The sequence below is a fragment of the Triticum aestivum genome, chromosome 3B, assembly GCF_018294505.1.
Source record: "Triticum aestivum cultivar Chinese Spring chromosome 3B, IWGSC CS RefSeq v2.1, whole genome shotgun sequence".
Classification (NCBI taxonomy): Eukaryota; Viridiplantae; Streptophyta; class Magnoliopsida; order Poales; family Poaceae; genus Triticum; species Triticum aestivum.
Genome location: NC_057801.1, coordinates 589,536,466 through 589,553,903, shown reverse-complemented (window position 1 = coordinate 589,553,903; position 17,438 = coordinate 589,536,466). Strand labels below are relative to the sequence as shown.

The following is a 17,438-nucleotide window of genomic DNA, read 5'->3' as shown; positions in this document are numbered from 1 at the left end:
TCGAGCCATAAAACGTGCATAGGCCGGCCTACCCAGAATGGCATGATAAGCACTCTGGAAATCCACGACTTCAAATGTCAACTTCTCCTTACGGTAATGCTTGGAATCACCGAAAACCATGTCGAGGGCGATCTGGCCAAGTGATTCAGCTTTCTTTCTAGGGATAACACCATGAAAACTCATGTTGCTCTTGCTAAGTTTGGACATCGGAATGCCCATTCCCTTCAAGGTTTCAGCGTAAAGGATGTTCAGACCACTGCCACCGTCCATCAGCACTTTAGTCAGTCTAGTGCCCCCAACCACGGGGTTGACCACCAGTGCTTGCCTCCCGGGGGTGGCTAAATGAGCAGGATGGTTAGACTGGTCAAATGTGATGGTTGTCTGAGACCATTTCTGGTATGTGGTCGTCGCCGCCGGAGCGGCCATATTCACTTCTCTGTTGATGACTTTCAATCGACTCTTGCTCTCAACATCAGCAAAAATCATCAGGATTGAATTGACTTTGGGGTAACCATCGTCTTCTTCCTCATCCTTGTCTCTGTCCGACTCCTTTCCTTTTTCACTAGGTTGATCTCCTCGGAACTGCTGGATCAGGAGCCTACACTGTCGAGTGGTGTGCTTAGGGTAAATCAGATTCCCCTCTTCGTCCTTCTTCGTGTGGATGTGACACGGTAAATCCAACACATCATTTCCCGCCTGATCTTTCACTTTCTTAGGGGGCCAGGGCCCCTTAGGTTTTCCCTTAAACTTTCCTTGAGCCACCGTTGCTATCTCACCGGGTGCTACGGGCTCGGCCTTACGCTTCTGTTTCCGATTGGAATTACCTCCACCGGTCTCTTGACCGACTGGCTTACTCTTTCCGCTACAGAGTCGATCCTCTTCTTCCCCATTAGCGTATCGGGTAGCTATTTCCATCATCCGAGTCAGAGTCATATCACCAGTCTGACCGAACTTCAGGAACAACTCTCGGTATTTGACGCCCTCCTTGAAGGCGCACACTGCTTGATGCTCTGATGCATTTTCAACGGTGTGATGCAAAGTGGTCCACCTCTGAACGAAATCTCTCAAGGTCTCACTCGGCTTCTGCACACAATGCTGCAACTCGTTCAATCCTGCTGGTCGTTTGCACGTGCCTTCGAAAGTTCTGATGAACACTCGAGCCAGCTCTTCCCAACTATATATACTGCTCAGAGCTAACTGAGTCAGCCACGCTCGGGCTGACCCTTCCAACATCAGAGGGAGATGTTTCATTGATACTTCATCGTTTCCACCACCAATCTGCACAGCCACTCGGTAATCCTCAAGCCAAGTTTCAGGCTTGGACTCTCTAGTGAACTTACTGACTCCGGTCGCCAACCTGAAGTTGGGAGGTGATACGTCTCCAACGTATCTATAATTTTTGATTGTTCCATGCTATTATATTACCTATTTTGAATGATTATGGGCTTTATTATACACTTTTATATTACTTTTGGGACTAACCTATTAACCGGAGGCCCTGTCCATATTTTTGTTTTATTGCCTGTTTCAGTATTTCCAAGAAAAGGAATATCAAATGGAGTCCAAACGGAATGAAACCTTCGGCAACGTGATTTTTTGGAAGAATGTCATCCTGGAGACGTGGAGTTCAAGTCATAAGATACTCGAGGACTCCACGAGATAGGAGGGCTCCCCCCTCCCTGTAGGGCGCGCCCCCCTGTCTCATGGGCCCCTCGAGCACCCCCCCCCCCCCCCCCGACCGACTTCTTTCGCCTATATAGTCCCACGTACCCTAAAAACATCCACGGAGAAGATAGATCGGGAGTTCCGCCGCCGCAAGCCTCTGTAGCCACCAAAAACCTCTCGAGAGCCCTTCCCGGTGCCCTACCGGAGGGGGAATCCTTCACCGGTGGCCATCTTCATCATCCCGGCGCTATCCATGATGAGGAGGGAGTAGTTCACCCTCGGGGCTGAGGGTATGTACCAGTAGCTATGTGTTTGATCTCTCTCTCTCGTGTTCTCTCTCGTGTTCCCTCTATGGCACAATCTTGATGTATCCCGAGCTTTGCTATTGTAGTTGGATCTTATGATGTTTCTCCCCCTCTACTCTCTTGTGATGAATTGAGTTTCCCCTTTGAACTTATCTTATCGGATTGAGTCTTTTATGAGAACACTTGATGTATGTCTTGCCGTGCTTATCTGTGGTGACAATGGGATATCAGGTGCCTCCTGATGTATGTTTTAGTGACCAACTTGCGGGTTCCGCCCATGAACCTATGCATAGGGTTTGGCACACGTTCTTGACTCTCCGGTAGAAACTTTGGGGCACTCTTTGAAGTACTTTGTGTTGGTTGGATGAATCTGAGATTGTGTGATGCATATCGTATAATCATGCCCACGGATACTTGAGGTGACAATGGAGGGTTTTGGTTGATTTTTGTCTTAAGGTGTTATTCTAGTACGAACTCTTGCATAGATTGACCCGAAAGAATAACTTTGTACCCTACCATAATCTCTTCGTTTGTTCTTCGCTATTAGTGGCTTTGGAGTGACTCTTTGTTGCATGTTGAGGGATTGTTATATGATCTATCTATGTTATTATTGTTGAGAGAACTTGCACTAGTGAAAGTATGAACCCTAGGCCTTGTTTCCTACCATTGCAATACCGTTTACGCTCACTTTTGCCATTAGTTACCTTGCTGTTTTTATAATTTCAGATTACAACTACCTTTATCTACTATCTATTTTGCACTTGTATCACCATCTCTTCGCCGAACTACTGCACCTATACAATTTACCATTGTATTGGGTGTGTTGGGGACACAAGAGACTCTTTGTTATTTGGTTGCAGGGTTGTTTGAGAGAGACCATCTTCATCCTACGCCTCCGACGGATTGATAAACCTTAGGTCATCCACTTGAGGGAAATTTGCTACTGTGCTACAAACTTGTGCACTTGAAGGCCCAATAACGTCTACAAGAAGAAGGTTGTGTAGTAGACATCAAGCTCTTTTCTGGCGCCGTTGCCGGGGAGGTGAGTGCTTGAAGGTATATCTTTAGATCTTGCAATCGAATCTTTTTGTTTCTTGTTTTATCACTAGTTTAGTTTATAAAATAAAACTAAAAAATGGAGTTAAGTTTGTCTCATATGCTTCGTCTTTTTAATATCTTTCATGAGTTTGATGGAGAGGAAAATTGTGCTCAAGTTCTAGAAGAAGAAGTCTATAAAATGTTTGGCATAAAATCTCTGAATGATGAGCATGATTGCAATGTTGTTGGTATGAATTCCTTGAATATCCATGATGCTAATGATATGCAAAGCCACAAGCTTGGGGATGCTATGTTTGATGAATATGATATTTTTTGTGCCCCAAGTTTTGATGAGAAAATTTATTATGATGAAAGCATGCCTCCTATTTATGATGATTATATTGATGAAAGTGGGTTTGGAAGAGTGTCAATTTTAGGAAGTAGTGATTCCACTATTTCGAAAGAGGTTCCAATTGATTATGAGAACAAAGTTGCTATCTACGATGATTATTGTGATGACTTGTATGCTATTAAGAATAATAATAACTATGAAACTTGTCATCATGATTTTAGTTTTCAATTGGATTATGCCTCACATGATAGTTATTTTGTTGAATTTGCTCCTACTATTCCGAATGAGAAGAATTTTGTTTATGTGAAGAGTAGTAAAAATTCTGTGCTTGTAGATCATGAAAAGAATGATTTAGGTGCTGGTTATATTGTTGAATTCATTCATGATGCTATTGAAAATTATTATGAGGGAGGAATATATGCTTGTAGGAATTGCAATAATGCCAAGTTTCCTCTCTATGTGTTGAAAATCTTAAAGTTATGCTTGTTTTACCTTCCTATGCTTGTTGATTATTGTTCCCATAAGTTGTTTGCTCACAAAATCCCTATGCATAGGAAGTGGGTTAGACCTAAATGTGCTAGTCATATGCTTCATGATGCTCCCGTTATGTTTCAATTCTTATCTTTTATGTGAGCATCATTGTCATCATCATGCCTAGCTAGAAAGGCATTAAAGAAAACGCTTGTTGGGAGACAACCCAATATTTATCCTTACTATTTCTGTGTGTCCACATGATTATGCTACTGTAGTAATCATGTTTTATAGCTTTTGTTTCAATAAAGTGCCAAGTAGAACCTTTGGGAAGACTTGGGTGAAGTCTATGTGATCTTGCTGTAAAAAACAGAAACTTTAGCGCTCATGAGATTAGCTGCCATTTTTTACTGGCGAGTGATTTTAGGTTGATTCTTTTTGAAGAAGATTAATAGACAAATTACTCAGGTCCATAAATTTATTTCATAATTTTTGGGGTTCCAGAAGTATACGTTTGATACAGATTACTACAGACTATTCTGTTTTTGACAGATTCTGTTTTCTATGTGTTGTTTGCTTATTTTGATGAATCTATGAGTAGTATCGGAGGGTATGAACCATAGATGAGTTATAACACAGTAGGTTTTATACTAATATGAATTTAGAATGAGTTCATTACAGTACCTAAGTGGTGGTTTTATTTTCTTATACTAACGGAGCTTACGAGTTTTGTTTTGAGTTTTGTGTGGTTGAAGTTTTCAAGTTTTGGGTAAAGATTCGATGGATTATGGAATAAGGAGTGGTAAGAGCCTACGCTTGGGGATGCCCAAGGCACCCCAAGGTAATATTCAAGGACAACCAAGAGCCTAAGCTTGGGTATGCCCCGGATGGCATCCTCTCTTTCGTCTTCGTTCATCGGTAACTTTACTTGGAGCTATATTTTTATTCACCACATGATATGTGTTTTGCTTGGAGCATCATTTTATTTTGTTAGTTTTTCCTTTATGTTAGTTATAATAATGTTTTGCACCTTTAGTTTCAATAAAAAAGTCAAGGATAGCCTTTGCCATGCTTATTTTCTAGTATACATGTTGCTGTTTGAAAACAGAAAGTTTACCTCTGTTGCAAAAATTCCCTAGAAAAGTCAGAGAATGGTATAATGTTGAATCTTTTTGCATATTGAGCTCTGATAAATTTATTACAGTGGAAATTTTAGTTCATAATTTTTGGAGTCAGGGAAGTATTGTTACTCTTGCATTCTTTACAGACTGTACTGTTTTGGCAGATTGCTGTTATAGTTGCATTGTTTGCATATGTTTGCTTGTTTAATGATTCTATTTGAGGATAGGAGTATTAAATATGCAGAGACATTTAGTATTCAATGTTGAATATTTATTTTAGTTATTTGTTACAGTAGAAGATTATATGGTTTTGCATTGGTTTATACTAACCTATCTCACGAGTTCTTTTTGAGTTTGTTGTGAATGAAGCTTTTGATAAAAAGAGAAACCATGATATGAGAGGAATTAAGGAGACACAAAAGCTCAAGCTTGGGGATGCCCAAGGTACCCCAAGATAATATTTCAAGAAGTCTCAAGCATGTAAGCTTGGGGATGCCCCGGTAGGCATCCCACCTTTCCTCTTCAACAACTATCGGTTAGTATCGGTTGAGCCTAAGTTTTTGCTTCTTCACATGAGTTGTGCTATCCTTGCAATGTCATTTTATTTTGTTTTGCTTGCTGTTTGAATAAGATACCAAGATCTGAAATTCCTTAATATTAGAGAGTCTTCACATAGTTGCATAATTATTTAGCTACTCATTGACCTTCACTTATATCTTGTTGAAGTAGTTTGTCATTTGCTCTAGTGCTTCACTTATATCTTTTAGAGCACAACGGTGGTTATATTTTGTAGAAATTGCTAGTCTCTCATGCTTCACTTATATTACTTTCAGAGTCTTAAACAGCATGGTAATTTGAATGAAAACTTTCATAGGAAGTGAATTGGATGCTATGATCAATTTGATACTTGATAATTGTTTTGAGATATGGAGGTAGTGATATTAGAGTCATGCTAGTTGAGGTGATTATGAAAAATACTTGTGTTAAGGGTTGTGATTCCCGTAGCATGCACGTATGGTGAACCGCTTTGTGATGAAGTTGGAGCATAATTTTATTTATTGATTGTCTTCCTTATGAGTGGCGGTCGGGGACGAGTGATGGTCTTTTCCTACCAATCTATCCCCCTAGGAGCATGCGCGTAGTGCTTTGGTTTTTGATGTCTTCTAAATTTTTGCAACAAGTACATGAGTTCTTTTGACTAATGTTGAGTCCATGGATTATACGCACCTCATCCTTCCATTATTGCTAGCCTCTCTTGTGCCGCGCAACTTTCGCCGGTATCATACACCCACCATATACCTTCCTCAAAACAGCCACCATACCTACCTATTATGGCATTTCCATAGCCATTCCGAGATATATTGCCATGCAACTTTCCACCGTTCCGTTCATATGACATGCATTACTTTTGTCATATTGCTCTTCCCATGATCATGTAGTTGACATCGTATTTGTGGCAAGGCCACTTTCATAATTTTCATACATGTCGCTCTTGATTCATTGCATATCCCGGTACACCGCCGGAGGCATTCATATAGAGTCATATCTTGTTCTAGCTTTGAGTTGTAAATCCATAAAAGTGTGATGATCTTCATTATTAGAGCATTGTCCTAGTGAGGAAAGGATGATGAAGACTATGATTCCCCCACAAGTCGGGATGAGACTTCGGACTTTACAAAAAGAAAAAAAAAAGAAAAAAAGAGAAAGGCCAAAAAGAAAAAAAGGAAGGCCAAAGAAAAAAAAGAGAAAGAAAGAAAAAAAGAAAAAAAATAAAAAAATAAAATGAGAGAAAAAGAGAGAAGGGACAATGCTACTATCTCTTTTTCCACACTTGTGCTTCAAAATAGCACCATGATCTTCATGATAGAGTCTCATATGTTGTCACTTTCATATACTAGTGGGAATTTTTCATTATAGAACTTGGCTTGTATATTCCAATGATGGGCTTCCTCAAAATGCCATAGGTCTTCGTGAGCAAACAAGTTGGATGCACACCCACTTAGTTTCTTTTGTTGAGCTTTCATATATTTATAGCTCTAGTGCATCCGTTGCATGGCAATCCCTACTCACTCACATTGATATCTATTATTGGGCATCTCCATAGCCCGTTGATACGCCTAGTTGATGTGAGACTATCTTCTCCTTTTTTGTCTTCCCCACAAGCACTGTTCTATTCCACATATAGTGCTATGTCCATGGCTCACGCTCATGTACTGCATGAAAGTTGAAAGAGTTTGAGATTATTAAAGTATGAAACAATTACTTGGCTCGTCATCGGGGTTGTGCATGATTAATACTTTGTGTGATGAAGATAGAGAAACAGTCAGACTATATGATTTTGTAGGGATAACTTTCTTTGGCCATGTTATTTTGAGAAGACATGATTACTTTGCTTAGTATGCTTGAAGTATTACTATTTCTTATGTCAATATGAACTTTTATTTTGTATTCATTTGGATCTGAACATTCATGCCACAATAAAGAAAATTACTTTGAGAATCATGCTAGGTAGCATTCCACATCAAAAATTCTGTTTTTATCATTTACCTACTCGAGGACGAGCCGGAATTAAGCTTGGGGATGCTTGATACGTCTCCAACGTATCTATAATTTTTGATTGTTCCATGCTATTATATTACCTGTTTTGAATGATTATGGGCTTTATTATACACTTTTATATTACTTTTGGGACTAACCTATTAACCGGAGGCCCTGTCCATATTGTTGTTTTATTGTGTGTTTCAGTATTTCCAAGAAAAGGAATATCAAACGGAGTCCAAACGGAATGAAACCTTCGGCAACGTGATGTTTTGGAAGAATATCATCCTGGAGACGTGGAGTTCAAGTCAGAAGATACTCGAGGACTCCACGAGATAGGAGGGCGCCCCCTGTCTCGTGGGCCCCTCGAGCACCCCCCCCCCCGACCGACTTCTTTCACCTATATAGTCCCACGTACCCTAAAAACATCCACGGAGAAGATAGATCGGGAGTTCCGCCGCTGCAAGCCTCTGTAGCCACCAAAAACCTCATGGGAGCCCTTCCCGGCACCCTGCCGGAGGGGGGATCCTTCACCGATGGCCATCTTCATCATCCCGGCACTATCCGTGACGAGGAGGGAGTAGTTCACCCTCGGGGCTGAGGGTATGTACCAGTAGCTATGTGTTTGATCTCTCTCTCTCTCTCTCGTGTTCTCTCTCGTGTTCCCTCTATGGCATGATCTTGATGTATCCCGAGCTTTGCTATTGTAGTTGGATCTTATGATGTTTCTCCCCCTCTACTCTCTTGTGATGAATTGAGTTTCCCCTTTGAACTTATCTTATCGGATTGAGTCTTTTATGAGAACACTTGATGTATGTCTTGCCGTGCTTATCTGTGGTGACAATGGGATATCATGTGCCTCTTGATGTATGTTTTGGTGACCAACTTGCGGGTTCTGCCCATGAACCTATGCATAGGGGTTGGCACACGTTCTTGACTCTCCGGTAGAAACTTTGGGGCACTCTTTGAAGTACTTTGTGTTGGTTGGATGAATCTGAGATTGTGTGATGCATATCGTATAATCATGCCCACGAATACTTGAGGTGACAATGGAGTATCTACGTGACATTAGGGTTTTGGTTGATTTTTGTCTTAAGGTGTTATTCTAGTACGAACTCTTGCATAGATTGATCCAAAAGAATAACTTTGAGGTGGTCTCGTACCCTACCATAATCTCTTTGTTCGTTCTCCGCTATTAGTGAGTGACTCTTTGTTGCATGTTGAGGGATTGTTATATGATCTATCTATGTTATTATTGTTGAGAGAACTTGCACTAGTGAAAGTATGAACCCTAGGCCTTGTTTCCTACCATTGCAATACCGTTTACGCTCACTTTTGCCATTAGTTACCTTGTTGTTTTTATAATTTCAGATTACAACTACCTTTATCTACTATCTATTTTGCACTTGTATCACCATCTCTTCGCCGAACTAGTGCACCTATACAATTTACCATTGTATTGGGTGTGTTGGGGACACAAGAGACTCTTTGTTATTTGGTTGTAGGGTTGTTTGAGAGAGACCATCTTCATCCTACGCCTCTGACAGATTGATAAACCTTAGGTCATCCACTTGAGGGAAATTTGCTACTGTGCTACAAACCTGTGCACTTGCAGGCCCAACAACGTCTACAAGAAGAAGGTTGTGTAGTAGACATCAGGAGGAATCACTGCCGCCCTGATGGCCCTGCTGAAACACTCTGGACCGGAAACATGCACTCTGCTGCCACTTGGACGATCTCTGCCAGGGTATTCTCTATGCGCTCTATTCCGGTCGACCAGGCCTTGAACGAAGATGGATCTCGCGTCGAAGCCCGGCTCTCTTGGGTTGACCGATGCTCTGCGCTCGCCATTGTGACGGCGTCTGTCATCGTTCCGCCGAGGCACATATGACGCACTCCTCGGAGGAGGCGTGGGCACTCGACAACGATTGTCGCGGTCGAGCGAATGATCATGCTGTCCATGGCCCTCGCGCCGCAGTGGCGACCTTGGGCTATGGGCCGACTGAACTGTGTCCGCTACAACAGATCTGCTGTGAATCCTATTCCGCAACTGAGACACTTCTGTGTTTTGCTCACCTGCTGCTCGGAGCAAGGCCCGGATCTGCATCAGCCCCCTGCCAGCCTCCGACTGGGAAGGTTGGATCGACTCTGCTATTCGGGCCGTAGCTGTGAGGTTCTGAATCGGAGTACGGTATACCTTAGGTGGAGACGGGAAAAGCTGTCATCGACTGGACTCATGGATCCGCTCCTGAGCGCGCTCGTCGAGAGCATGTTGAAGGTTATCCAGTCGAGTGCGCTCAGCCAAATTAGCTAGGCGCACCTCTTCCAAGGCTCGAGCCTCGGGGGTTTCTCCAATGATGGGCGTGCGGAGTGCATCCATGTTGCGGCGACGAAGTTCTTCCCTCTGCTGTGAAGAGAGGGGTTCAGTTCGGTATTCCTCGTTGACACGCGACGGATCGCCGCCCCCGTCCCTGCCGTCCTCACGGTGGAAACCAGGCGGACTGTGAGGCCCGTCGACCATCAAGACTTCAGCCGCAGGGTCGCTGCTATCGCACTCGTATGCGGTCTCCGTGGAGCCAGTCGGCAGATCGAACAGGCCGTGGAGAGTTTCGTCGGGCTCGATTGTCGCGACTTGATGGGTGGCTGAACGCTGAGCCACCACGTGCTTCACCCACCGATGAAGTCGCGATCGACCGGACCGCTTGCGGCGGCGAACAGCGGGGAGTGAAATCACCATCGGAGCTGACTGATACTGAGTCGACGGCTGCCGGAGAAGGACGCCGCGAACGCACGCGCGGAAGTGTGTTGCCCCTCGGATGGGGAGCGCCTCAATGTCCAAGGGAGCTTCTCGAAGCCACGTGGAGTCGTCGGCGACGAAAACGAGCGTGCCGAGACGGATCTCGTGGCCCTCAGCCAATCCGCCGCCGGAAACCATGATGATGATGATGATTGGTAAAACTTGCAACTTCACCAACAAGTTGCTAAGACACCTGCCCCACGGTGGGCGCCAACTGTCATGGTCCTAAGACTTACAGTAGAAAGGGGGGTAGGTATGGAGAGGCAAGATCTCAGCTATGGTGAAGGTGTACCCACGAGGTTTACGAGTTCAAGCCCTTCTCAGTGGAAGTAACAGCTGTAGGTCTCGGTGACCGGAGGCGGTCGATTGGATTATGTGTGTGATATTACAGGAGGTGCGAACCCTTGTGCCAGAGGAGGGGGTGGCTTATATAGAGTATGCCAGGACCCCCATCGCCCTCCATTACAAGGGACTTAATGTACATAAAGTGGGGGCGTTACTGGTAACGCCAGCCTTAAGTGTTGTTAATGACCTTGAAGACTACGGAGTGAATGCTTGTCCGTTGCCACGCTGAGTGACTCCTGGTCTTCGGTAGGTCGAGTGATTCTCTGGATGGTCGAGTGATGGTAGAGAGGAGGACTCCCGAGTGACATGACTGTCGAGTGGATTGCACTCGACATCTTTGACTGGGGGTCTCTTGCTATCTCTTGGACTTCTTATCTTCTAGGGTAGTGACCTTGGGTAGGACATATAGGTCAGGCCTATGACCCTACCCCAGGTATGTATCCTCATCAGCGAGTGCTGGAAGATATCTGCGGAGCTGAACTCCAAGACCGGCGCCCAATCGGGTTTGATGGACGCGGGTGCACGCGGTCCAGAACCCATGGCCGGAAATGAGTCCGAGGTTCTGGTAACACCAGCCCAGCCCGATGTTGGGTCTATGTGCGGCTCGAGCGCCGCTGAGTCTGCAGCCTCCGTGGCGAGGTTAAGCTTCCCGTCTTCGGCTGACACAGTCTGCTCCGGCTCTAGGGCCAGGGAGGCCACATGCGCTATCTCCTGCGTGTGGCCTGATGACAGATCTAAGTCATGTTCATCGTGGTGGCCGGGGGCAGCCGTCATGGGCTCAAACCCATCGAAGATCAAGTCTCCACGGATATCGGCCACAAAATTCAGGCTTCCGAATCTGACCCGGTGACTAGGGGCGTAGCTATCAATCTGCTCTAGATGGCCAAGCGAGTTGACCCGCAGTGCGAAGCCACCGAATATGAAGATCTGTCCGGGGAGAAAAATCTCCCCTTGGACTGAGTTGTTGTAGACGATTGATGGAGCCATCAAGCCTATCTTCGACGACACAGCAAAACTCTCAATGAAAGCACCAATGTCAGTGTCAAAACCGGTGGATCTCGGGTAGGGGCTCCCGAGCTGTGTGTCTAAGGCTAATGGTAACAGGAGGCGGGGGATACAATGTTTACCCAGGTTCGGGCCCTCTCTGTGGAGGTAATACCCTACTTCCTACTTGATTGATCTTGATGAATATGAGTATTACAAGAGTTGATCTACCACGAGATCGTAATGGATAAACCCTAGAATTCTAGCCTATGAAGTTATGATGATTGTGGCTCTAACCCTAGAAGTCTAAACCCTCCGGTTTATATAGACACCGGGGGGGGACTAGGGTTGTACAAAGTCGGTTACAGAGAAAGGAATCTACATATCCGAATCGCCAAGCTTGCCTTCCACGCAAAGGAGAGTCCCATCTGGACACGGGACGAAGTCTTCTATCTTGTATCTTCATAGTCCAACAGTCCGGCCAAAGTATATAGTCCGGCTGTCCGAGGACCCCTTAGTCCAGGACTCCCTCAGAGGGTGTTGGGGCCTTGCTGGCGGCGTTGACGAGCTCGGTGATGCGGCCCAGCCACGCGTCGTAGCCCTTGTTGGCGGGGCAGTAGCGCAATAGCTCGCGTGCCATGAGCAGCGCAGCCGATGCGTTTGCCGACACGCGGCGACCGTAGGAAGACGATGTTGTGATGGGGTTGAGGGAAGGAGTGGGGGTGCGGCCATCCCGCCGCACGGAGGGCGGCAACGAGGAGTCCTGCTGCTCGTCAACAGCGGGGTCGGTGACAACGTTAGGTGCGGGGGAAGCAGAGCAGCGTAGAACACCGCGGCTCACGGGCGCCGTCTGGGACGCGAGCAGCCCGACGCTCGACGCGGACTCGGCGGGCGTCAGCCATGGGAGCGGCGGTGCGAAGATGAAACGGAACGGAAGGGAGTTTCTACATGCCCCTACCTGGTGCGCCAAATGTCGGAATCGGGGCTTCGCAGACCCAACAAGGTTCGAACTCTGGGGCGTGTGCGAAGATCTACCCTAACCTCAAACTCAAGCTCATCTCCTCATGGCTTGGCCTCGTCGAGTTCGTGCGAGCGGGGAAGAAGATGAACACGAAGATTTACCCAGGTTCGGGCAACCTTGCGATGTAAAACCCTACTCCTACTTTGCGGTGGATTAGCCTCACGAGGAGGTTTCTGGATGAACTAGTACAGTGGATGAGCTGTCCCGCGAGGGCTCGGGAAGTCAGAATGGATCGGTACCTCCCTACGGCGGGGGCTAGTCTCTATTTATAGTGGAGTTGGTCCTCTTCCCTCATAGTTTAGGCGGAAAGGGATTCCACAACGGCCAATTTTGAAAGGGGACAGGAAGTACATCTTATCCTGACGAAAGGTGGTCTTCGCCTGCAAAGTTTCTGTTCATGATGCAGCACCAAACAGGAAACTGTCCTCTCTACGTCCGCTGGCACCCGCCTGGCCTTGGTCGTCATGGCTCACATTATCGAGATCCTCGTGAGGCTGGGTACCTGCATAGAAGTCTCCGCCCGTCTGGAGGCAGGCTCGGGGAACTGCTCCTCGGGAGGTCTTGGCGTAGTCCGCCTCACCAGGTCGGGGACCCTCACGAGGGTCTTGTCCTAGGGGTCTTGTAGGTGGGTCGTACCTGGCTGTCGATGTGTTCGCGCGTTGGGCCGCAAGCAGGCAAGGCTGGGTATGCCCGATCCCAGAACGTCGACAGAGGGAGGATTCCCCCTTTGCCGGCGCACCAAGGAGGGGATTTCCCTCTTTGGTGGCAGCCCCCCCCCCCCCCCTCTCCCATCTAACCTATATATACATGAGGTCTTGGCCCTTTCCAATACACAAGTTTTGGAGCCTCCTCTAATTCATCTAGTTCTATTTCTAGTTGGTCATAGTTGACTAATTAGAGCTAGACCTAATTTTTCTAATCCTCATAATTGGAAGCACGGTGTGGTTTTAATCTCCTCACTCTATTTCTCCAGCGACGATTTGCTCTGGACGGTGAAGCGCTGCCGGATCGTGAAGACCATACATTTGCAACCAAGTAGAGAGCGAAAAGTCCATTCTGCACCCGAGCTCATATGCTCCCGCATGAACAGTAAAATCGAAAAAAATCGAAAAAAAATCAAAAAATCCCAATTTTTTGAGAGAAACATTGACAAAAGTTCTAAGTGCCTGCAAAAATTCGTCATGAAATCACATTCCTAGAAGGCGTGGCAAAAAAACAAATCCAGTGCTTCAAAATGCGTTTGAAAGTAGCTTTTTCAGAGTACTATTTTTTTGCCACGCCTTTTAGGAATGTGATTTCATGAAGAATTTTTGCAGGCACTTAGAACTTTTGTCAATGTTTCTCTCAAAAAAGATTGGAATTTTTTGAAATTTTTTTAATTTTTTTTTTGATTTTACTGTTCATGCGGGAGCATATGAGCTCGGGTGCAGATTAGCCGCGTCCAGTAGAGAGGCCGTACTTTCGGTTTTCCGTTCGAGGGCGGTTCATGGAATCGTCATCAAAGGTTCGAGGGACTCTAAGTACGGTCTTCCTATTCATCTACTTTCGTTGCACTTCGGAGTTAGTAACGATCGTTGATCCAAGCGCTATATGCATCTTCATATTGTTTCTGGGTGATTGTAGGCGGATTTTTTTTCTACTACATTTCCTAACTTATTTAAAAGTCAGGACCACCGTGGAGTAATTATTTTCCTTCAATAATGGTTTTAGGAGTTTGGTTAAGTACCGGTTAGAGAAAGAAAAAACCGGATTTGTCTTCCTCTGACGCAGGATAGGGATCGGTCAGAATGCTCTCAAGTGCAGCAAAATAAATGAAATATCTGTAGGACACATGGCCTTACTATGATGCACCATTTTGAACCACAAACAGCGATTTTTCTATCACTGACTGGAGTAAACGAAGGAAATCACGCAGAACTTTCAGGGACGTCCAGTTTTCCCTTGCCGAGATCCTCGAGGAAACCGGTCAAAGAACGATGGGACGAGCCGCCTTCGATGACCGCACCACGGGAAGCCTCGCGCAGCTGCGCAGCCCTTGTCCTCATCTCTTGGCCGGCACCACTGTCCAAATCCATCAGCTTCCTGGCGGCAGCAGAGACCGCGGCCCTGCTCACGATCCCATCCTTCCCCCTCTGCTCCCTCAGGTCGATGCCGGCCTTCCATTCGTCGGCGACCATCCGGGCGTTCACCAGCTGATCCCACGCGACGGGGAAGCCAAGCACCGGCACTCCGGCGCACACGGCCTCGAGCACCGAGTTCCACCCGCAGTGGCTGAGGAAGCCGCCGACGGACGGGTGGCGCAGCACCTCCTGCTGGTCGCACCACGGCACCGGCAGCCCCCTGTCGCCGCACATCTCCCTGAGGCCGTCGGTGGCCCTGTCCCGGGCCACCCAGAAGAACCTGACCGCGCTGTCGCGCAGCCCCACGGCGATCTCCTCGAACTGCTTGGGCGGCATGGCGACGAAGCTGCCGAACGAGACGTACAGCACCGAGTTCTCCGGCTGCGCATCCAGCCAGCGCCGGTGCTCCTCGTCACGGGCCTTCTCTTCGTTGTCCGGCGCACGCAGGATTGAAGGGCCGATTGGATAGATGGGGCAGGGAAGCAACTCTGCTATTTTGCTCATGGAACTGGGCTCGAGCTCGTGGAAGGAGGTGAAGAGGACGCCCTGCGCTTTGCGTACGTTGACGAACGCCTCCGCTGCTATTTTGATTGGCCCCTTCCAGGCGAGGAAGATCTTGATATCAGACAACCTTACTGATGAGAGGCCCGGGACATATTGCTCCAATGACTTGCAGCTTAGTTCTGCAGAGCATACAAGTTGAACGCATCAGTTGTCTTGTAATTTACTGACGAGAAGCTGGAGCATGATCGATTAGCTAGTACCTTTGTCGCTGACACCTTCAACCGCAGGTTGCCACAGGTCCAAATGGCAGAGCGCCAAGAAGAACGTGGCCGGCTGGGTCCAAAGCGAGCACACCGGTATGCCGCGCCGCGCGCCGGCCGCCACCGCCCACTGCAGGTACGTGTCGGCCACGATAGCGTCTGGCCTCCGCCCCAGCTCCAGCGCCAGCCGGTCGAGCAGCCGCTCGACGGGCTCCCCCATCTTGCAGTTTACGGCCTCGATGAAGCCGCCGTGGTCGGCCCCGCGGCCGTGCTCGGAGGGGATGACGTTGGGGATGGTGGCGAGGTGGACGCGGTCCGGCAGCGTGGGGGTCACCCCGGCGGAGGCCAGCAGCCCGTGCCACTCCTCCGTGACGACGACGGTGACGGTGAGGGCGCCGTCCGCGGCGACGAGCAGGCGGCACACGGCTAGCATGGGGTTGATGTGGCCGCGGCCTGGATACGGCAAAGCGACCATGTGCCGAGCCGCCGTTGCGGACGTGGCCATTGCTTGATTCTGCGGACTGCGGTGAGAGATCGGTGGAGTACTCTTATGTAACGGGGTCATGATTGAGACGTTGTCATACTTTTTGGGATTTCTAGGTGATCTCTTTACTTTCCGGTTGTCGTATAGGCAGCAAGCAAGTCCATGGAACAATTCGGTACCAGACCAGTTTCGCGAGATTTTTTTTCTTTTACGTTTCTCTCCTAAATCTATCTATCTAGACGAGAATTAGCAAATCCAAAATAATAATAATGCAGCTGTCTGATTCCCATAGACAAAGCCAACAGAAGAATCATGCCCGTGTCTGTATGAATGGAATTGTATAGTGTTGCAAATGATAACATCATTGCTGACATCATGACATTAGTAATAATCATTTATAACACTATGCTCCCATTCAATTAAGATTTCCAATTGAAATTGGGTCACAAGATTTTGACCGAGCTGTTTTATTCAATTCTTTTATACTATAGACTATGATTTCTATTTTTTAAGGTCTTACAACTAATTGGGGTCTTCAATTAAGAATTGGTAATCCGATTTTAATCGGGTCAACAATTTCTCACGGAGCTAATTCACTATGTTCCCTCATTTTGAAACTCTTTCGTTCAATTGAGGTATTTAATTTTAGATTTGGTTTACGATTTTGATCGGGACAATGATTTTCAAATCAATCAGCAGCAACCGGTCTATAAAACACATAAATCCGGTGCACCCTCCCACCATTTAGAAAAAATAAGCGCCATCATATGATACTGCAGCATCAATATAGTACACGCAGAGATTTTTTTCACGTAAATATACATTGGTTGGCCGATAACACAGAACCACACCATGAAAGGCCCATCAAATCATCACATTTTATAAATAATAATAAAACACACTTCATCATCTCCTCACCTGCCAAACTAAATATGCAAGCAATTCCAAAATATAAGGGGTATTAGTTTTTTGGGAAGTCATTTTATTCTTAACTTTGACCAAGTTCAAAGCAAAAAATATCAACATTCACAATACTAAACAAAAAAATGAAAATTCATTTCATGATGAATCTAATCGTACTGAATTGATATTATGAATTTTGATACATTTCTATACAAATTTGATCAAACTTACAAGGTTTGACTTTTCAAATGAAATACACATTATATTTCGAAACAGAGTAAGTGTTTTTTTAAGAAACCCAACAACACCAGCGACGCAACAAAGCGCGCTCAACCCTTCTAGTCTTTTTCTATTCCGGCTGTTTGGCTAAGCTAAATCGGAATTTAGATTTGTCAGAACAGTAATTTAGGTGACTATGCTGCATATAATTAACTTGTATAAGGTAGATAAAGATTAAAAATCACTATATAGAAAATCCAAAGTTACAAATAAAGAGTATTTTCATAAGTAACCCACTAGTTCACAAACTT

At 46.1% G+C, this 17,438-nt stretch overlaps 1 protein-coding gene across 1 annotated transcript; it reads right to left on the bottom strand.

Annotated features, from left to right (window-relative positions):
* Window positions 1-14,419: 14,419 nt before the first annotated feature.
* LOC123071109 (UDP-glycosyltransferase 87A1) lies at window positions 14,420-16,192 on the bottom strand. Its single transcript, XM_044494597.1, has 2 exons — window positions 15,522-16,192; window positions 14,420-15,440 (listed from the first exon to the last, which is right to left on the bottom strand). The coding sequence occupies exons 1-2, from the start codon at window positions 16,084-16,086 to the stop codon at window positions 14,545-14,547; spliced, it is 1,461 nt and encodes a 486-aa protein (XP_044350532.1). The 5' UTR covers window positions 16,087-16,192; the 3' UTR covers window positions 14,420-14,544.
* Between the last annotated feature and the right edge of the window lie 1,246 nt (window positions 16,193-17,438).

Excerpts from the sequence above, each read along its gene's own strand:
- LOC123071109 (XM_044494597.1), bottom strand. The coding sequence starts at position 16,086 with ATGACCCCGTTACATAAGAGTACTCCACCGATCTCTCACCGCAGTCCG. Across the intron at positions 15,441-15,521 it reads TGAAGGTGTCAGCGACAAAG|AACTAAGCTGCAAGTCATTG; the intron begins GTACTAGCTAAT and ends TATGCTCTGCAG.